At 37.9% G+C, this 22,720-nt stretch overlaps 1 protein-coding gene and 1 long non-coding RNA gene across 4 annotated transcripts in view; both read right to left on the bottom strand.

Annotated features, from left to right (window-relative positions):
* Pias1 (protein inhibitor of activated STAT 1) overlaps positions 1 to 22,720 on the bottom strand; it is a 75,803-nt gene that overhangs the window by 25,556 nt on the left and 27,527 nt on the right. For all 3 annotated transcript variants that reach the window (XM_048368628.1, XM_048368630.1, XM_048368629.1), the window contains exons 3-7: positions 14,897 to 14,981; positions 14,510 to 14,557; positions 8,241 to 8,331; positions 7,545 to 7,679; positions 3,946 to 4,051 (exon numbers count right to left, since the gene is read on the bottom strand). In XM_048368628.1, coding sequence (XP_048224585.1) covers positions 3,946 to 4,051; positions 7,545 to 7,679; positions 8,241 to 8,331; positions 14,510 to 14,557; positions 14,897 to 14,981 — 465 coding nt within the window. The remainder of the gene's footprint in view (positions 1 to 3,945; positions 4,052 to 7,544; positions 7,680 to 8,240; positions 8,332 to 14,509; positions 14,558 to 14,896; positions 14,982 to 22,720) is intronic.
* Positions 9,353 to 10,861, bottom strand: LOC125367921. The gene is made up of 2 exons (XR_007214196.1): positions 10,325 to 10,861; positions 9,353 to 9,531 (listed from the first exon to the last, which is right to left on the bottom strand). It is a non-coding gene; the product is annotated as an uncharacterized LOC125367921 (long non-coding RNA).

The following is a 22,720-nucleotide window of genomic DNA, read 5'->3' as shown; positions in this document are numbered from 1 at the left end:
ACGCTTTTCATAAGAGAATCCATTGAAGGTTAAAGTGTTTGAGAAGAAATCATCTGGGAAGAGGGAGGAGAAAATTTTAAGGAGAAAGTAGCTGGTATCAAATACACCAAAAGTATCCAAGATAAAAAATGAAAGGCAAACTGGTGCCATTGACTCACTCCTGTCATCCTAGCTACTCAGGAGGCTGAGATCTGAGGCTCTTGGTTCAAAGGCAGCCCAGGCAGAAAGTCTGTGAGACTCCTATCCCCAACCTGAAAGGCATACTTCACACTTGGTGATCAGACTGGCACTTGTGACCTCTCCAAGTGTAGTTTCGGTGGGGCCATGAGGCAGAGAAAAGGTACACAGACCAAGGAGTATAGATGACTAAAGAAACTGTGATGAAAACAGGAGGAATACAGAGCTCTGTTCAGGGGAAAGTTGATGTCTCTATTTTTAAAAGATGGAAGGGAAGGTGTTGGGAAAAGCCAGTAGAGAGGAAAGAACTACAAACACAGGGATAAGGGCAGGCAAGTGAGGAGGTCAAGTCTTACAATACTGTCTGAGCATCTCTACCCAAATGTCTAGTTCTAACTCAAATATCACAAGTCTAAGAATATAACACAATCTTTAAATACCATTTTCCAAAAGGCACTAGCATGTCACTTTGTGCTTAAGAAGTCTAAAACTCATCCCTAGCTCCTCCTTTTCTCCCTCACTTTCCACCAGTATAATTTCTACCCTGGAATACTTCATAAAATTGTCAATTTCCATTCCCATCATCACTTGAGTTCAAGACACTATCATCACTTACACATACTTTTACATGTTTCTAACTGGCCTCACTGAATCAGCCTTGCTCCGAATTCAGTCCTCAATGTGAGAGTCAGATTATCCAAATCTAATGTCATTCCTCTGCTTAAAAATCCATTGTGACTTTTGTCACCCATCTTTGGACTACCTATATGAATTCACATTTATCTTTCTGGTCATTTCCAGCTCTACTGGGTTTTTCTATTCCCTCCCCATCTTTGAGCTCAACTGCCTTATCCTTACAATTTGGTTTTAAGCATCATGTTACCCGAGAGGAATATATTTCCTGCAGTAACAGAGTTACTGACTTTCCTCTTCAAGGCACATACCAAAACTATAGCTGAAGAATGACTATGTAATTATTTAATGCCCCTTTCTACCACACTGCAAACTTCTGGGAGACATAGAGACAATACACTCTTGTTTAATAATATATTCTCCTGTGCTTGGAACACTGTACATTCTTCATATAACTTCTTAAGAGAATAGATGAATAAAAGAATAACTTTGAACAGAAAAAGGGACAATTTCTCTAACACTGAAAGGATAAAATGAAGATCAGTACAAATACAAAATAGTTATGGCCATACTAAAAAGAAGAAATGAGCAGTTAGAGATTTCATTTCCTGTAACCCCATTTTGTGACACTGTCAGGGTACTCGGCGAAGAGGAACAGTACTTAAGTAGAGTATGGCTAAGGCTTCTCTGAAGAGTTGAGAAAAAGAGCAACTTGACAAAGAACTCTAGTAAAGAGCAAGTGAAAGACTTTTGTGATAGCTGTGAAAACTACAAGCCAAAAATCTACTAAATCAGATGAATGAATTGATGGATTTTTCTCTGTGAAAAGTCTAAATACGCTATTCTTGCAAGAACATGATAGTGCCTGACTTAAGAAAACTTTGCTAGGAGAATTCATTTATAAGGTTAAAAATAACTTACAGGGCCGGGAATATGGCCTAGTGGCAAGAATGCTTGCCTTGTATACATGAAGCCCTGGGTTCGATTCCCCAGTGCCACATATATAGAGAAAGTGGCCAGAAGTGGCGCTGTGGCTCAAGTGGCAGAGTGCTAGCTTTGAGCAAAAGAAGCTAGGGACAGTGCTCAGGCCCTGAGTCCAAGCCCCAGGACTGGCAAAAAAAAAAAAAAAAAAAAAAAAAAAGAAAGAAAGAAAAAGAAAAGAAAAAAAAGAATAACTTATAATAGATATATTTGTATGTAATTTGATACTTTAAAAATGTCTGTGACATATGTTTTCTTAAACAATATTTTACTTACATAATTGGATAGGTTTTTTTTTTCCCCCCTAGATAACATAAAAGTTAGTACGGATCCAAATGAATGGTCCATTAGTTTACCTGGCCATTAGTTTACCTAGCTAAGATACATATTGTGACAAAAATATCACTCAGTGTTCAATTACATTCCATATCCTGCTAGCAGAATAAGCTATTTTTGTTTTGTTCTGTTTTTGTTATTCAACAGGGGCTTACTGGGGTTCCTGAGAGAAAATGCAATTCCAGGTCCACCTTCCCATTCTCCCTCCAGGTGGTGCTAGAGATGTAAGTGGAGAAGATTGTTGTTAAATACAATGGCTCTATCTATTTACCGTATTTCTTCATATTCTCTTTTCCACACAGGCTCACATAATTCCATGATGCTTTCTGCCCAGTATTGTGAAGCAAGTATAAGCAGCAGGATTTTGAAGAAAGAAAATTTCTTCCTGGCCCCCTCCTTCAAGGTAGATATTTATCTGTCTCTTCTTTCAGGATCCTCAATATTTCTAGCCTTTGTTTTATCGTACCTCACTTCTCTAGATCCCCAAACAGTGCTATCCTTCAAGCTGTTTATCCACCTGTGGATTAATGCTCCCCTCTTGATTCAATATTACTGCTTTTTTGTTTTCTACATGTCAAGTGGGTTCTTAAAACTCCTGAGCTCAAATGTTCCTTCAATTTCAGTCTCCCAAGTAGTTGGGGCTACAGAAATGCACCACCATGCTCAACGACTTGAATTTTCACAAGGGCTTCTTTTATACAGAACAACCCTTTAGTGAACTATTAAAGGTATATTATTACTTAGGGTTAGTGGGATTTTTAATTCTATCAAAGAAATAGGTTAGAGAAAAGAATACAAGCTATGGTTATGGTAGGTGTATAAATGAGAGGAAAGCTGGCCTCACTACCTTAGTACTTTCCACCAAGCACTCCTGAAGTAGAATGGATAAATGAAGAGACAGGGAAAGTAAAATTAATAACTATTAAAGAGGCTAGTCTAGGACACTAAAACCAGGAAGTAAAAACTGAAAAACTAAAGCAACTAGTTCCTCCTCTTCGATCACACATCTACTTTTAGATATTAAGTTACAACAATAGAAAACCTAAGAGGGTTATTTGAATCTGCCTTCTCCTTTGAGATGTTGAGAAGCTGTAAGCTGGGGCTGGGAAGGTGGCATAGTGGTAGAGTGCTTACCTAGCATGCATGAAGCCCTGGGTTTGATTCCTCAGTACCATATAAGCAGAAAAAGCCGGAAGTGGGTGCTGTGGCTCATGTGACAGAGTCTAGCCTTGAGCAAAAGGAAGCTGGGGACAGTGCTCAGGCCCTGAGTCCAAGCCCCCAGGACTGGCAAAATAAAACAAAACTGAGGCCAGTAAATCCATTTGTAGATTTTACACTTCAAATTCAATATATCAAAATGAGCTACCTAGAATGTCACACCAAAGAAGCCAGACTCTAAGGCTTTAGGAATCGTGTGTCATAAACGTCTGGTTACACGTAAGGGTTACTCATCCAAGGCCATAGGGTTGATTATGGCAGAACCTACTTTCTTTTTTCTTCTGTCTTACTGTGTATTTTTCTCAAAATGTATGCTAAGACCTCATCTCTTTAAAGTCCTGAAATATTTATTTTGTGATTGCAGCAAAATATTCTTCTGTGTTCGATAGGTGTCTTTACAAATACGGATGATAAAATATCACTCATAACTAAGTTGTTAAAACTGTTCTTAGGTCTTATTTTACAAGCATACAATACAAGATTCTCAGGAGTTTTTATCACTCTATCACAGCCTGTATAAAAAAAATACTAAAATTTCTCAAGTTGAGAAACACTATCCTAACCCTTAACAAAATATGAAAGTAAGTTCATAATACGTACTTAAAGCTCTAGAATGATCCGGATTCCTTATTCCTTTTGCTCGTAACCTCTGAAGAAGAACTGTCGAGGACAACTGTTTTACAAGATATACTGCCATGGAATAGGTCTGGGGGGAAAAAAAAGATGTAAGTAAAACAGTACAGCTATTTTAATCTCACAACAATATGGAAAGAAAATACTTTCTAAAGCACCTATTATGTGTCAAGCACTGTCTTAGGTGTTTTCCCAAGCAGTAGTTCATTTACTCTTGACAAAAAAGCAGCTGAGGTAGACACTAGCCTGTTTTTGTAGAAAAAGAAACCTGAGGTATAAAGAAGTAAAAACAAACAAAACAAAACAAAACCCCACCAAAAAAAGTCTTAATTTTGCAACTTTCAAGTGACTAACCTAGAATTTAAAACCAGGTTTTCTTGTTTCTATGCTTGGAACTAATAACTTTAAAGTACTCATAAGAACATTGATAAGACTAAATATAAAACAAGACTACTGAAGATCATAGATCATACTTACTAGTATTTAGTAGGTAACAGATTAAAATTAGTTAGCTTACAAATCAGATTATCGGATTGTCTTCCTAATCTATCTTTTAGCATTTCTCTATGCCTCCAACTAGCTGCTGGCTTTCCCATCCCTCCCCCCCCCCCCCCTGCCCACCCCCGTTTTGGAGTTGTTGCTGAGGCTTAAACTCAGGTCTCACACTCATGCTTAGCTTTTGGGCTCCACTTTTTAAAATATTTACTTATTTATTGTCAAAGTGACTGGCTCTACCTCTTGAGTCACACCTGACTTCTGGCTTTTTGCTGGTTAATTCAACATAAGCATCTCTTGGATTTATCTTCCCCGGTTGGCTCTGAACTAAGGTTCTCAGATCTCAGTCTCTAGAGTAGCTAGGATTATAGGTACAAGCCACCAGCCCTGGGTTCAACTAGTTCTTGAAGAGGCTCTACTTGGACCATGATATCACAATACACAGAATATTTAAAGTTTGCAAAGAGAAGTCACTGGTTTGGCAAGTAAATTACCAGTAGAGGGAATAGCTAGAGATGGTTGTGGAAGAAAACAGTTAACAAGGCAGGCTGGATGACAGGAACATGTTGGATAAGAGGAAGAAAAGGGAGCTGAAGTTTATGAAGGGTAGGAGAAAAGTCAAAATAAGAAGAATCCTTTTTTACTTGATGCTAAGATCAAGTGGCAGATCAAAAAGACAAAAGCAAAAGTAAAATAAAATTGGTATTATCTTAGAGTTTATAGCTACCCACAGTACTCAAAGCAGTCTTCACATAGAGTAACTACTTCATTTTAAACTTTACTGAGCCAGTGCTGCCTACTCAGGAGGCTGACATCTGAGGATGGTGATTCGAAGCCAGCCTGGGTAGGAAAGTCTGTGAGATTCTTATCTCTAATAAACTATTCAGAAAAGGCCAGAAGTGGCACTGTGGTTCAAGTGGCAGCACAAAGAGGCTCAGGGACAGTGTGTTGGGGCCCTGAATTCAAGTCCCATGACTGGTAAAACAACAACAAACTTTACAAACAACTTTACTAAAGCCCTACAAAAGACAGGTTAAGTATTGTTCAAGGAAAGACTAAGTTGATTTATACTCATGTAATGTATTTGCTTAATGCTTCAAGTGTAACAGACCTTGGAGAAATGATAATCAACACTAGAATTCTACACTGACAGCTTAAATCTTCAGAACTTGAAATTTACCCTAAGGCTTTATATAAGTATTTAAGATGAGATCAAGTAAAACCACAACAAGTTCAGCAAAAAGCTATGTTCACTCTAGTTGAAACATGTAACAAAACAGCCATTCCTAAGGAGAGTAAGGAATTATATTTAACATTCCATGAGAGGTTTAGCGGCAAAACTTCCCCAAAACTTACCAGTGGCACTTCTGGGTAGATAAGAGAGAATTCCTGTTTTGCCCTTCAAAGTACTTTGTAACACCAACTATGTATATATATTGTAATTACATTGTTATTATTTTTTGTCTATTACTTTTTTCTCAAGTATGCAAAATTGCTATCAAGTTCATTAGATATTCTCTGCATAATCAAAACACGACCTACTCGTTATGTCCCCTTTTATACCAGTATTTAAGTAATGTCTCTACAAATAATCAAAGTTAATAAATGCCAAATGAAGTAAATTTCTCTGCCTTAGGGCAAGAAATTACAAAATAGCTCACTTACTTCGGGCACTGTACTAATTCTTTCTTTCTTTTTTTTTTTTTTTGTCAGTCGTGGTGCTTTAACTCATGGCCTCGAAACTGTCTCTGAGCTCTTTCCCTCAAGGCGAGCACTTGACTATTTTGAGTCACAGCACCACTTCCAGTTTTCTGGTGGTTAATTGGAGATAAGAGTCTCAGACTTTCTTGCCCAGGCTGGCTTTGAACCATGAATCCTTAGATCTCAGCCTCCTCAGTAGCTAGGATTACAGGTGTGGGCCACCAGAGGTCAGCTAAATTAAATCTCTTTAAAGGTAAAAGTCTAGGGACTGAGGATATGGCCTTGTGGCAAGAGTGCTTGCCTCATATACATGAAGCTCTGGGTTCCATTCCTCAGCACCACATACACAGAGAAAAGGCCAGAAGCACTGCTGTGGTTCAAGTGGCAGAGTGCTAGCCTTGAGCAAAAAAGAAGCCTGGGACAGTGCTCAGGCCCTGAGTTCAAGGCCCAGGACTAGCAAAAAAAAAAAAAACCTAATAAATAAAGGTAAAAGTCTAGAAGGTCAACTTATTTACCTAAGTTTGGAAAAAGCAAACAGACTAAGCATAATGGAGACAAGAAAAAAATCTACAAAGCAAAGAATTGTCTAAGATTTGGCTATATAAGGTGCAGTTTTTTGTTTTTTTTTCCTAGTCCTGGGGCTTGAACTCAATGCCTGGGCACTGTCCCTGAGCTTCTTTTGCTCAAGACTAGTGCTCTACCACTTGAGCCACAGTGCAACTCCCAGTTTTTTCTTATGTGGTACTGGGGAATGGAATCCAAGGCTTCATGCATGCAAGGCAAGCGCTCTACCACTAAGCCACATTCCCAACCAGAGTGGAGAGATACCCAAATAAACACTGAAAGTGGGAAAGTGTATCGGTGCATCTTTAAAAAAAAATAAAAATTGATCAATACACACAATATTTCTTAAAATTCTGCATGTTCTTTGCCACAGCACTTCTACTTCTGATAATTACTGAAATAAAAATATCATATGTGCAAAGCTATACCGATTAGAGTAATTTTCAAAATGTTCTTAGGAATAGCAAAGGATAAATCAATACACCATGTGCTCAACAACAGGGATAGACTAAATAATAATGGCATATTCTTACCAGAATATGATGTAGTTATTTAAAATAATGGAAACAAATATATAATGACAAGAAAGACCTTTCTGATAAATTGTGGGATGAAAAGATCAAGTTATAAAACACTGGATAATGCAAGACCCTATTTTTCAAATGGAAACATGAAGAAAAATAGTTGTGTGGAAAAAATCCTTTAGCAACTCATTTTACAGTATAATTTAGATATAAACTCACATGGTCATGGTTATAAACTGTTCCTTATACTAGGAAAATCTTGTAAAAATAAAAATTACTTACTCTTCCAATTTCTGCAGTCCAAGAAACAACAATTGTGTTTGGTACTGTTGTGGACAATCGGACAAGTGAGGTGATATTAATTGGTCGGCTGGGTCGCTTTGGTTCCACACCATTTTTAGTAGGTGGAAGGTAACCCTAAGGAGAAATATAATTTATTCCAACTTATGTCTACAATTACCTCAACTTCCACTTCTTTAAAAGATATATAAAATACATACTGGAAAGTAAGAATGTTTTCAACAAAAAGCAGAGAAGAAAACTTTATTGTTAAGAGTTACCTGAGTTACTATCTCTCTAGACAACCTCGTAGTCTCATTACAGTTAATCCTGTTACTAACAGAAATCTCTTAAATTCAAGAATCAGGATCAATTCATAAGCAGCTAAAGAGTACTTCCAAGGAACCCAAACCAACTCATTCCCATTCAAATCTTCCATTCAACCATAGTGAACCTAGTGAGATTCTGCTGAAAATACCTCTCCCTAAAATCCAGCACAAAACTAACTGTACCTCACCTAGTACATAACTTGTAAAAGAATTTCATTAAGCTACACAAATACATTTATACATACATGTAAATATATATATCTCCAAAAAAAATGTTTTCCAAATGAAAGACTAGGATTAACAACAGCTGTAGTTACTAATTAGATAGTTATGTTGGTAATGTGTTTTGAAAAATAGCTTTAGAACTTACTGGAAGGCTGCAGGGTTTTGTATTCACTTTCACACAAAGATTGGGCGGGAAATGATCTTCTTGCGGACAACTAGTTTCTGATAAACAAAACCTACACAATACAGATCAAGTTTAATTTTTTTTATTAAAAAACCTCATTAACCAAGATAAGAATGAAATAATTCACACAATGAGTAAGTATATGCCAACAGGCTTAAGATACAAGTGATCTTTGAAAAGTATGGGTTTGAACTACACGATCTACTTATATGCAATTTTTTTTTTGGGGGGGCCAGTCCTGGGCCTTGGACTCAGGGCCTGAGCACTGTCCCTGGCTTCTTCCCGCTCAAGGCTAGCACTCTGCCACTTGAGCCACAGCGCCGCTTCTGGCCGTTTTCTGTATATGTGGTGCTGGGGAATCGAACCTAGGGCCTCGTGTATCCGAGGCAGGCACTCTTGCCACTAGGCTATATCCCCAGCCCTATATGCAAATTTTGTTGTAGTTTTGGAAATGTATAACAATATGGAGAAAGTGCAATGTCACAAGACATATATACACATGTAGATAATAGTCCAACTTGTCATTTATTATCATGCAATATACACAAATCTACTACAAAAATAAATTTTATCAAAACTTAAGCACATAAACCATATCAGGCACCATTATCATCAGGAGAATGTAAACAAACATAGAATGAAGTATTAAGCTAGAAAAAAAAACATAAAATTAGTTGCAGTGCATATTGTACTTTTGTAATCATTTCATAGCTACCTCCTGCTGCAGCTGTGGCAACCTCAAGTGTTGCAAGTGTCCACTCAACATGCCCTGTGGCACAAATCATCTTAGTTTCAACAGTCCCTTTCTCCTGTAAACTGCCTACAGTAGTAAAAATGTGAAATAGGGTTCCTACTTTTTTTTTTTTTGGGCCAGTTCTGGAGCTTGACCTCAGAGCCTGAGCACTGTCCCTGGCTTCTTTTTTTATGCTCAAGGCTAGCACTCTGTCACTTGAGCCACAGCGCCACTTCTTGCCGTTTTCTATATATGTGGTGCTGTGGAATCGAACCCAGGGCTTCATGTATATGAGGTGAGCACTCTTGCCACTGGGCCATATTCCCAGCCCCTCCCCCCCTTTTAATTATATACCAAACATGTGCTAACCAACTGGGTTATCACTAAGGTTTCTAGTCAATTTCAATCAGTAGTTATGTTTGGAAGGTTTGATGCTTTTATTTAGTAATTAAGTTTTGATAGAGTTTCATGCTTTTTCCTACCAAAACTGTTCAAGTGTGTTAACACTTGTAAATAATTCTGTCAAATATGTGAATTAGCAATCGTGACTATCAAGCATTAGTTGTCTTCATGATGATTTTGATTATTTAAATAAGTATGTGAGATAAGGAACACTACATTTCCTCATGTATTAAAAGGAAACAGGTGTTAACAGAGGAAACAAGTGGCTGTATAGTTGAATAAACTTAAACAATTAAAACAATGAAAGTCCTGGTTGTTGTGGCTCACACTGGCAATCTTAACTACTCAGAAGACTGAGATCTGAAGGGTTGAAGTTTGAGGTCAGCCTGGACTCACTAGATTCCTTCCATAAAATCACCAGTAAAATGGAGGGCTAGAAGTATCACTCAAGTGGCAGACCACCAGCCTAGCAAGTCTGAATGCCTGAATTCAAGTCCTAGTACTGCTGAAAAAAAGTTTAATTTAGCTTAACAGATAATTTATTTAGGTTTCAAATAGGCTCATAAATCTCTAAAAGGTATTGTTGCATATAGTATTTCTAAAACCTGCATTAAACCTGCATTAAAACACTTTTCTGGTTTTAGCAGAAAACACTATTTGCGATGAAAGACATTCATTTGTTATCACTTTTTATTCCCATTAAAAACCTTAGGTCATTCAGCTTTTACAGAATGCACATAGCACCTTAGGGTGCTATGGTAGCCAATCTTTGACTTCTACTGTAGAACAGTTACGTGCAAACATTGTCACTCAACATCTATTGGGTGACGTCTTTACCTGACAACCATACAATCTGGTCAATATATTCCACAAAATGGAAGTCAGTTTGCAATGTAAAACTTATGAGGACAAATATATATGTTTATTTTGTGTGTGTGATCCTATTCCACAGGTTCTAAAATAAGCTCATAGGAAATTAAGAATTACTGCTTTACTGATCTATAGAGGTTTTTATAGACATATACTTAACAAACATATGAAAGCTTAGAGGGCCATCTCCTAGCCTGGAAGAACCTCCTATTTACAAGTCAGTTCTGGAAGGTGGAAGCTGTTTTGTCTTATGAGATAGGGTATCACTATGGGTCCCAGCTTGGCCCCAAACTTGGAATCCTCCTGAGTACTGAGATTACAGGGATTCACTATCATACCTGACTTACAAGCTAGTTATTTAAGCTTCAACAGTAAGGCAATGCTACAGTCTTAATTTTTCCAATGCAATAATTTAAAATATTAACCTTTGCTGCCTAAAGCTATAAGAAAAGAACAATTCATATGACAAGCTGATTCCCATTCTAAAAAGTAAACATCTAAAAACAGTAAAAAAGTGACTATCTAGGGCTGGGAATGTGGCTTAGTGGTAGAGTGCTTGCCTAGCATGCATGAAGCCCTGGGTTCGATTTCTCAGCACCACATAAACATTAGAATAGGCCAGAAGTGGCGCTGTGGCTCAAGAGGGAGAGTGCTAGACTTGGGCAAAAAGAAGCAAGGGACAGTGCTCAGGCCCAGAGTCCAAGCCCCAGGACTGTCTCCTCCCCCCGACCCAAAGTGACTAAACTATCCCAACAAATTTCAGAGGAAAAAGAAAAAAGGGAAATAGCAGAAAGTTTCTGTGAAGTAGTTCATGAGGAAATGGATACAGGCACAGACTAGGTGTCTAATAAAGAAAATAATGACTAAATTGTTTTCATGCTTTAAACATTTATAATGAGGAGAGCAAGCAGGTATGTATGTGTGTGTGTGTGCATGTGTGTGCATGCACATGTACCAAATCACATAAAAATTATTTTTAAACAAGAAATCCTAGAGATAAATTAGAATGGATATAGGGGATTGAATCCAAGACCTTGCACATGCTAGCCAGGCAAGCACTCTACCACTCTACCACACGTCTGGGCGTGTCCCTGCGCTTTTGTGAACCAGGCTAGTAGTGCTCTACCATTTGAGCCACAGCCCCACTTCCAGCTTTCTGGTAGGTTAACTGGAAACAAGAGTTTCCTGCCCTGGCTGACTTTGAACTTCAATACTCAGATTTCAGCCTCCAGTGTAGCTAGGACTACAGATGTAAGCCACTGGCACCCAGCTTTTATTTTATTTTCTACCTCTATTCCAACAAAACACTCTACCAACAGCACTCTACCGTGGCTGGGAATGTGGCCTAGTGGTAAAGTGCTTGCCTCGTATACATGAAGCCCTGGGTTCCATTCCTCAGCACCACATTTATAGAAAAAGCCAGAAGTGGCGCTGTGGCTCAAGTGGCAGAATGCTAGCCTTGAGCAAAAAAAAAGCCAGGGACAGTGCTCAGGCCCTGAGTTCAGGCCCCAGGACTGGCAAAAAACAAAACAAAACCAAAGCTATGACCCCCCACCCTAAAATGGCTAAGCTTTTTTAAAACTCTTGGAATCTCTAAATTAGACAGCTGATTTATCTTAGGAAAAGACAATCTCACTTCAAAACTAATTATATATATGGTTTATATATTTTTTTTTTTTTTTTTGGCCAGTCCTGGGCCTTGGACTCAGGGCCTGAGCACTGTCCCTGGCTTCTTCCCGCTCAAGGCTAGCACTCTGCCACTTGAGCCACAGTGCCGCTTCTGGCCGTTTTCTGTATATGTGGTGCTGGGGAATCGAACCTAGGGCCTCGTGTATCCCAGGCAGGCACTCTTGCCACTAGGCTATATCCCCAGCCCATATGGTTTATATTTTGAAGCAAGATTATAGATATATGGTTGCATATAAATATAAAAGCATAGAACTAGATCTTTTCTTCTAGAATTGCTGTTCTCAAGATTTGTTTTGGCACTGGGACCCTTTCTTCAGTGAAAAGGAACCTAGAAGTCAAATATACTAATGAGATAAAAGCAACACAACTTTAGTTCATAGTATGTATGTGTTATGGATCGAAGGGAATAAGAATGGGACAATGGTACTATGCATATGAATCTCCAAATGAGGATGTAGGTTAAAAACTGCTATTTTTAAAGATAATGCCACGTAAAAGTACTAAATATCAAGCCAATGGTTGAGGCAGGAAGTGCAAACGACAGCAGCAATATGCAGTTATGAAGGTGTCACATTTTTGTCCTAAATCCAGTAATTATCAGTCTGCTCCAAAAAGGATAAGTATGTGTTTTATAGAGCAATCATTGTCAGTACCTTCCAGATTCAAGACTTCAATTGTCTGCTGGGTAAGGGCCTTTTATAATGTTTTTGGTGTAGAAATGAGGAAGTGTAGTCATATCTTTCAAAGAATTTTTCATCTCAATTTCTCTTTTGCTTTCTGTTTTTAATTCTGCTATTTTAGAGCAGAGATCAACTGTTTTCCCATGGTTCTAAGACTTACTAGTGAGCTTACAATTTGTACACAATTAGTATCTGATTACTGATACAAGGCTGTTTATCTTCTCCACAATATAGGGAGAATAGTTAACTGAAGAAAACAATTTTCTTTTCTCTTTTTGGTGTCAGTCCTAGGGATTGAATTCAGGGCCTGGGCGTGTCCCTGAGCTTTTGTGAACCAGGCTAGTAGTGCTCTACCATTTGAGCCACAGCCCCACTTCCAGCTTTCTGGTAGGTTAACTGGAAACAAGAGTTTCCTGCCCTGGCTGACTTTGAACTTCAATACTCAGATTTCAGCCTCCAGTGTAGCTAGGACTACAGATGTAAGCCACTGGCACCCAGCTTTTATTTTATTTTCTACCTCTATTCCAACAAAAACATTGTGGAACACTTAGGTTCACACATAGTAGTATAAAGTTGGTTTATATTAGCAAAAGAAAGGCATTAGCAAAAAAGATTTCTTGGATACCCTAAGAAAAAAATGAATGTGCCAAGAAGAGGGATCTGTGGACCTATATTGGAAAAATCTGTGCCTCTTTGAAAACTTCCAAGAGATGTTTAATATGGGTTTTAAATTAGAGCATATTCAAATTATTTAAAATACAGGGCAAGGTAAATTTGAATATGTGATGTTTGTTAGTCCACGTGACTCTGAAGATTTAAGAATTAGTAAGGACCTTCCTTTTGAGAAGCTGTTATTTTGAAAGAGCTCACTAGCATTCTCTCTTTAAGGTACTGGGGACTGAACCCAGGGCTTCTAGCTTGCCAGACAGGCTCTACAACTTGAGGTACACACACACAATTCCTTTTCACAGTTAGTTTTGAGGTAGGGTCTCCTCTACCTAGGCTGGCCTGGGCTTTGATCATCCTATTTTTGCTTCTCCATCCATATATCTGGGAGGTAAATGACAGGTGCAAGTCACCATACCCAGCCGTGAGTGGAGATGAAATCTCAACTTTTTGCCTGATAGCCTGGAACCAGGGTCCCTTGACCTGTCTCCCAAGTAGTCAGGACTACCAAGTTGAGCTACAGTACCTTGGCTGAGTTCACCAGTATTTCTCTTTTTTCTTTAAAAAAAAAAAAAAAAAAAAAAAAGTGGGCTGGGAATATGGCCTAGTGGCAAGAATGCTTGCCTCGTATACAGGAAGCCCTAGGTTCCATTCCTCAGCACCACATATATAGTAAATAGCCAGAAGTGGCGCTGTGGCTCAAGTGGCAGAGTGCTAGCCTTGAGCAAAAAGACAGGGACAGTGCTCAGGCCCTGAGTCCAAGCCCCAGGACTGGCAAACAAACAAACCAACAACAACCAAAAATGTGCCTGTTCTGGGGGCTTGAACTCAAGGTCTGGGAATTGTTCTTTTTTTTTTTTTTTGGTCAAGGCTAGCTAGCGCTCTACTTGAGCCACAGCTCCACTTCTGGTTTTTGTGGTTAATTGGAGAAAAAAGTCTCAGGAATTTCCTGCCCAGCTGGTTGCCAACTGTGATCCTCAGATCCCAGCCTCTTGAATAGCTAGGATTACAGTTGTGAGCAACTGGTGCCCAGTCTAATTTTATAGAAAACATTAGCTGAAGCTGTCAATTTTCCCTTACTAAAATATCTAAACCCAATATTTTTTTTAAAAAGTTTATTGGAAATAAGACCAATTTTTATGAATCTCTAGTGAGTATGAATATTGTGTTTTAAAATTTGAACACTGTACCTTAACTGGACCTGCACTGTGAAGTCACATTTGGTCCCAGAAATATCCCTAAAATAGAATAAGAATTACAATTATTTAGAAGTAAGTATATAAAAGAGACAGCTGCATTGGAAAAGTTTTTCAATTTTTCAAATATGTTAGCTTATAAAGTAAATAACACTAATAGTATTTTCAACACTAATTTTGCATGACAATAACATTAACTCACCCAACAACACAGTTTGGTTTTCAAATTTATTTTTGGTGCTGAGACTTGAACCCTGGACCTTACATATGCTAGGCAAGTGGTCTAATGCTGAGCTGTATCTCCAACAATTGTGTTTCAAAATTCATTTAGTATAGGTAGTACTCAACTGCAAACTCCAATCATATAGGAAGACAACTTACATGGAACTACTGATTTGCTGCACTTGTTGTGGTGTCAATGCAAACGCAAAACAGGTTTCTCGAAAGCGCTGACTGTTGTCTGATGCTAAAAAAGACAAGAATTATGTTTTTAATGAACTTCAAATTCATCAAAACAGTAGGCAATAGTAAAAAAACAAAACAAAACAAAAACAACACTTTTTTTTTTTTTTTGCCAGTCCTGGAGTTTGAACTCAGGGCCTGAGCACTGTCCCTGGCTTCTTTTTTGCTCAAGGCTAGCCCTCTGCCACTTGAGCCACAGCACCACTTCTGGCCTTTTCTATATATGTGGAGCTGAGGAATTGAACCCAGGGCTTCACATACACGAGGCAAGCACTCTACCACTAGGTCATATTCCCAGCCCCAAAACACATCTTTAATTAACCAGGATGTATCCTATAACAAGGCAAAGCACTAAAAAGTAAGAAGTATACTGCATGTAATAGAACAAACAGATAAGTTCAGAAAGGGCTAGTTCTTAAAGTAATTACATTAGGATTTAAATTCTGACAATACATAAACAGAAATTAGTAAAAATTATTTAAATCATGTATGGTTACAACCCCAAAAGTACATTTCTGTAAATGCATACTAATTTTACTTAAAATACAATAAACCTATTTATATACAAGAGGGTTTCTGATCTCAGTAACAACCCATCCTGAGATATGCACAGGTGAGATAATATTTGGTCTTCATGGCAAATGAAGAATTTTATCTAAAGTCATTATTTTAGACTAAACTCAAACTCATAATCCCCTGCCTCCATTTCCCAATTTTCCACAACAAAAGGATCACCGAGAAATATTACCAAGGAGTTCTTGGCCTGTGGCTGAGATGTGCTGATAATGCAGCTGAAGTTGGCTAGTTCAAACCTGAGTATACTTCTACTGCAAACAGTACTTCCTCAACAACTACCACCCACTGTAGTATGTCATATGAAAAATCTGCACAAAAAGATGAAAAAGGGGCTGAATTTTAAAAATCTGTAAAAATGCACCATTATGAGAAAACAGAAAAAGAGCACTGATCTAAAGTTCTGTCATGCCAGAAGTATTTTTTATAGGCTAGATTTGCATTTCTGCTTTACATGCTGCAAGAACACTTTTTCCTTTTTTTTACTAATAAAAAATTGTATTTACTTAGAAGCATTCAGAATGTCAACAAAACAGCTGCAACTTTTTAAAAAAATTACAGTGGTATTTAATTAACAGAACAATTATTTTGTATAAGCTGTGTCAGACAACTAAAGATGAAAAAACTACTGTCCCCATACATAACTATTTTGCACTGTGCACCAACAAGAACCTGCTTTAAATTTTCATGTCAATTTACAACCCCTATTCTGTACCAGGCAAGGTTAGTGGCTCCTGGAAATACCACCAGGACAGGGCTATCTAAAGATCCATTCGGTAGTGTGTTAACTATACAAAAAAGACACTGTCCAGTTTAAAAACAAATCTTACACAGCCTTACATTTCAATTTCTTTTCTTTAAAAGCAGTGAGTTGTGTACAGGGGGTTAAATGCTTTATAGACAAGAAAAAAACTGCACTAGGACCAATTATTCATCCTCCTCCTCATCCTCCTCTTCCTCCTTTTTCTTTCTCTTTTCAGCCTTCACAACCTCCTTTTTTGCTGCATCAGGTTTTCCTTTAGCTTGGTAGGCAGCGATATCCTTTGCATGTTTTTCCTTCAGCTTAGCCGCCTTCTTTCCATAAGGCTGCTTGTCATCTGCGGCAGTGTTGTTCCACATCTCTCCCAGTTTTTTCGCAACATCATCAATAGACAGGCCAGGGTGCTTCCCCTTGATTTTAGGGTGATACTCAGAACAGAACAAGAAGGCGGAAGGAGGCCTCTTGGGATCCTTGAACTTCTTTTTTGTTTCCCCTTTAGGGGGGATGTAGGTTTTTGTTTCTCTTTCATAAGGAGCTTTGTCTGCCTTGGCCATGTCTTCATATTTCCCTCTCTTTAGCAGACACAGTCTTCCACCTCTCTGAGTACTTTTTAGAAAACTCCAAGAAGTTGACCAAAGAATACGGTGCTTCCTCTTGATGGAAATGTAAAATGGTCACAGCTACTATGGGATAGTCTGATGATTGCTCATGAAGTTAAACACAGAACTGAACCAGCAATTCTGGTCCATATTTCTATCTATGTATGTACCTCATATCTATCTATCTATCTATCTATCTATCTATCTATCTATCTATCTATCTATCCATCCACATGTCTATGTATCAGAGAAACTATGAATGAGTAGAAATGGAAAGAAGATTCAGATATTTGTATGCTGATGTTCACAGCAGCTTTATTCACAATAGCTGAAGGGGGGAAACAATTTATGCCCATCAAGAGATGAACAAACTAAATGTAGTATGTATATGTACAACAGAATATTATTCCACCATAAAAAGAAAAAAATCTGATACATATCACAACATGGATGAACCTTAAAAATATTATGCTAAGTGATATTAAGCCAGAAAGCAAAAGACAAGAAAGTTAGAAAGAGGGCCATGTTGTAGGGGAGGGCACATGAGTAAAGGGAGGGAAGCAAATGCATCCATTCTATGCAATGTACTTTACATAAATATTGAACTATGTGACTTGAGGGTAGGAATGGGAAATGGAATAATGGGGAGAACATATTGACCAAGATGCATTGAACTCATCATAATCTGACTTATGGAACTGCAGTCTCTTTGTACAACTACTTAATAATTTTTTTAAAAAAAAGAAAAAAATTTCACTCTCCCATCCTTCTGACATATTGTTCCATGGTGAAATAAAGTAGGTGAAAGAGAAAATGAGGGCTGGGAATGTGGCTTAGCAATAGAGTGCTTGCCTAGCATGCATGAAGCCCTGGGTTCAATTCCTCAGCACCACATAAAAAAGAAAAAGCCAGAAGTGGTACTGTGGCTCAAGAGGTAGAGAGGGCTAGCCTTGAGCAAAAAGAAGCTAGGGACAGCAGTACTTAGGCCCTGAATCCATGCCCCAGGACTGGCAAAAAGAAAGAAAGAAAGAAAGGAAGAAAGAAAGAAAATGTTACAAACTATATAAATTCAAAACACTGGAACACAAAACCTAGATACACAAAATAAGGTTTTAAGTTCTGATGATAGGGACACTGAGAATCTAAGCTGTATTTTCAACTGCTCTAAAAATATTTGGTATTCTACCTCACCAGCAGAAAGCTAAAAATAGTCTTCTGTTAGAGAGTATTTTTGCTGTCTTAGGAAAAGCGAAACTAAGCCCTATCTTCAAATGTCAGCCTTAGATCTTTAATGAATTCTGTTTTACTCAAAACAAAACCTGAAAACAATGTAATTATAAAAAACATAACTAGAATGATGTAGCTACATCATTAGGCTACCGACTAAGATTATAGAAAATATGTTCTCTAAAAAACACATACACTGGGGGCTGGGGATATGGCCTAGTGGCAAGAGCGCTTGCCTTGTATACTTGAAGCCCTGGGTTCGATTCCCCAGCACCACATATACAGAAAAATGGCCAGGAGTGGCGCTGTAACTCAAGTGGCAGAGTGCTAGCCTTGAGCAAAAAGAAGCCAGGGACAGTGCTCAGGCCCTGAGTCCAAGGCCCAGGACTGGCAAAAACAAACAAACAAACAAACAAAAAAACCATACACTGTATCATGAATAAATTAGCACTGCTTTGAACAGATATCTTTATAATGGAAGTTTCTAGGAAAGAATGATGACATGAGGATAGTCATAAAATATTAAATGAAAAATAGGGGCTGAGAATACGGCCTAGTTGGTAAAGTGCTCGCCTCATATACATGAAACCCTGGGTTCATTCCTCAGTACCACATATATAGAAAAAGGTGGAAGTGGCGCTGTGGCTCAAGTGGTAGAATGCTAGCCCTGAGCAAAAAGAAGCCAGGGATAGTGCTCAGGCCCTGAGTTCAAACCCCAGGACTGGCAAAAAAAAAAATTAATAAAATTTTGAAATGGAGATCACAAGTAAATTTACATTTTACACACTGAGAAATCAAAACAGGAATTAAAAATGCTTTGTAATTTCTGTTTAAATTCTTCACATTGAGTATACACTGCTTTTCCAATTTTTTATATACCTTATAGAAAAACTAATGTAATATTTTATGTGCATATTTATGTATATGTATAGATCCATAGAACATACTCTTGACATCCTCTTACTAATAAGTTTTTAAAGTTTTCATGGTGCTAAATATTTCATAATAAAACCTGGCTTACTTGTCTGCAGTAAGACAAATTGCTTCTGAATTTTCCCACTCACACAGAACAGAAATAAGACATGGTTGTAACATACAACACTATTCAACTTTAGCTATACAAAGCCTTTGGTTTCATTTCATTATATCCTAATTACAAGTTCCTAAAAATTCATCTTTAGTAACCTTGTCTATGCTTCCATCTATTTTATCTTTACATTATTTCTCAAATCAGTTTATGAATTTAGAAGCTAGCCTCCTGATAGACTAACTGGATGGGCCAATACAGATTCTTAGGCAACTTGCAAGCTAAAAGTATAGTAAATATTTTATCTGGCCCACCTACTCTTCACCGTTGGCAGGCTAATCAGACTACCCAAAGTGAAGAAGAGGTTAAGAAACAGGACTCATACTAACCTAGCAAGTTATAAACCAAGTTTAATGACCACGTACAGTCACAGAACAACAGAGCCAGAGCATCATGGGCAGAGATATAGAGAGGTGGGAAAGAAATTTACACATGATAGAACTCTTCAGAAGTTATCTTCTCATTGGTTCCATGTTCTCAGTGAGGAAGAAATAAAAAGCAAAGCTTTAAGGTATAACAATATTTGTTAGTAATATACAGTGAGAGATTAAGGCATAGTCATTTACAAAAATGTGAGAGAATATGGACGATAGTAATATTGTAAAATGGCTCAGTGGAAATAAACATCGCTATCCACACACAAATTCTTTCCAGTAGTTCTTCATGTGGTAAAGAAACATAATATGGTCACACATTGCAAAAGCCTCCCCTTAGTTTATTTTGCCAATTAGTGTAATAAGCTTTTTGCTCTGAGTCCCCACAATAAAATCCTAATAATTTCCTGTGGGTTTATCCTAGGGAAAACTCTATCCTCCCTCCAATATTATTTACCTATTACTTATGCATTTATTTGAATGCAATCCTGATATTGTTTATCTTTTAAGTATTTAAATCTTTAAATCATTTCTACATTACTATTACATTGCATAGAAGAAACTTTTTAAAGTTTAATTAGCTACTCCTGAACAACTTAATATCTTATTCATGCCTCTAGTTAGAAATTTCACTTTCATGTGATTTTAAAATTTTCACTGTATTAACTGCTTATACAGGCAACAGTTGCACAACTTCAGTTTGTATACTTCTATCTAGATACATTTTATGAGTGCCATGGCCTTCATCTTATTCCTCTCTTCTGCATATACTGGACATTTAGTCATGGTAACCAACACCATATGCCTTCCCCTTCCAGTTGGGTATTCCCAGTCCTCTCCACTTAGCACAGAAGTAGCTCTAAGCTATTCTCTGCACTCAACAACAGCAGAGTAATCACAGAAAGCATAATTTTCCAATGGGTAGCCTAACTTCTGGCAGCCAATGAAGGGATCCACTCATCAGTGACAGTTTAACCGCAATCAATCCAAATCAGTTTCTTGGGGGATTTTAAAGTCTGAAACATGGGAGATGGAGGAAGGTTTTTTAACTAGGGTTGTAACTAGAAACAAACATAACAGATGCTTACAAAGACACAAAGTGCCACAGAGGAGAGAAAAGACTTAACTAATCAAATAAAGTTTATAATCCTAACTTTTTCATTTTGTTTTTCACCCCCACATAGCTTTACAATAAACTTTTCTTATGTAATCTGAAGTATTATTCTTCCTTGAAATTAAAATACCCTATAAACACAGAAACTTCAGAATCATTTGACAAAATGTCCTCTTCCTTTCACCTCCCAAACCAGAAAAATGTATCATTCGAAAGACTTTTCTATATATTAGTGTTTAGGGACCTATAAATTTGTTTTCTTCAGGATGAGTGTCGGTGATATATGCCGTAATCCTAGCAACCTGAGAAGCAAAGAATGGTAGGAACATGGTACCAGGCTAGCTCCAACAGAAAGTCCACAAGACTCTTGAAGGTGGATATGGTGGTGTATGCCTGATTACCCAACAACAACAGAAAGCCTAAAATAGGGGGCTGCAGTCCAGATGCATGCATGGACAGGAATAGAAAAATAACTGCTAAAAAACAAGTATTGTTTGAGGGTTCTGTTCAGTAGTAGAGCACTTGCTTATTAGCAAGTTCCAGGTCATGTTCAAACCCTAGTAACCACCAAAAAATTTTGTTCTTCAAGTAAGTGTGAACTTAAAATATATTTTGGTTTGCTTTTATTCTTTTCCCAGACCTTTTCTTTTTTTGGTCTTTTTTTGGGTTTGAACTCAACGGGGCTTAGGCCCAGTCTCTGAGCTCTGTTGTGCAAGGCTAGCACTCTACTACTTAAAGCCACAGCCCCATTTCTGGTTTTGCAGTGGTTAATTTGAGATAAAAGTCTCACAGACTTTCCTGTTCCAGGCTGGCTTTGAACCATGATCCTTAGATCTCAGCCTCCTGAGTAGCTAGGATGACAGACATGGGGCACTGGCACCCAGCTGCTTTTATTATTTGATGCTTTTCTTCAACTTTCTAACTCAATCTAACCGAATGCCAATATTTCTGATAGGTCTAGAAGAATGCAGTTGTGGTATTTCAAGAGGGAAAATTGTTCCACATTGAAGGAATTTTGGAAAGTTGTTCCATAAAGTATCTCTTGCTTAAAGATTTACAGAATGCATTATGCTAATAAAATTTAGACATGAGCCGTAGACAAATTTTACAGATCCGGTGTGAAGCCAGCATGGGTAGAAAAGGCTATCTCCAACTAACTAGCAAAAAGCCAGAAATGGAGGAACAGCTCCAGTCTTGGGCTCAGGGACTGAGCACTGTCCCTGGCTTCTTTTGCTCAAGGCTAGCACTCTACCTCTTGAGCCACAGCACCACTTCTAGCTTTTTCTGTTTCTGTGGTGCTGAGGAATCAAATCCAGGGCTTCATGCATGCTAGGCAAGTTACCACTAGGCCACATTCCCAGCCTTGAGTGCCAGTTCTGAGTGGAAAAAGCTATGCCCTGCATTCAGGCCATTATCCACTCCACTCACCTAAAAAGGCCCCATATTTAAGTTTCAAAATGTAATGGGGTGTGGTCAAAGACCATCTGCTGACATCTCAGCAGATACACAGACCACATTTTGTACAAACTAGTTATATTCTGTGTGTAAGCTAGTACACATTTCTTGAATATTTATTCAGCAGCTTCTACTTCCCCAGCAGATATTTTTGTAGCTTTATCTCCAGAATCGGTTAGAGTATATGATCAAAGGCTAGACCAGACAGTGCACTGCATTCTCCTGGCAATGGTTGGCTGGTCAAAGGCTAAACTTGGCAATTAATGAAGTTCAATCATAATGAATTTCATGACTTTTCCTGGGAATGCTGGAACAAAAACTTTACCTGAATTTGTAAGGATTCCAGGAACTACTTGGACTCAATGGAATCAACATCAAAGAAGAGCCACAAAATAGACCATGAAACAGATTGGTTCCAACAAACACTGAGAACCTAATATTTCTAAGATATTAGTCTAAAACCAATACCTTTATGACATTTACATTCCAAGAGATACTAGAAAGTGATCAAGGTTATAGAAAAGAAAGTGAGTAAATAGGGATCTGGAAGGAAT

This window comes from Perognathus longimembris, chromosome 20 (genome assembly GCF_023159225.1).
Source record: "Perognathus longimembris pacificus isolate PPM17 chromosome 20, ASM2315922v1, whole genome shotgun sequence".
NCBI lineage: Eukaryota > Metazoa > Chordata > Mammalia > Rodentia > Heteromyidae > Perognathus > Perognathus longimembris.
The sequence above is the reverse complement of the archived record's forward strand: the minus strand, read 5'-3'. Positions and strand labels throughout refer to the sequence as shown.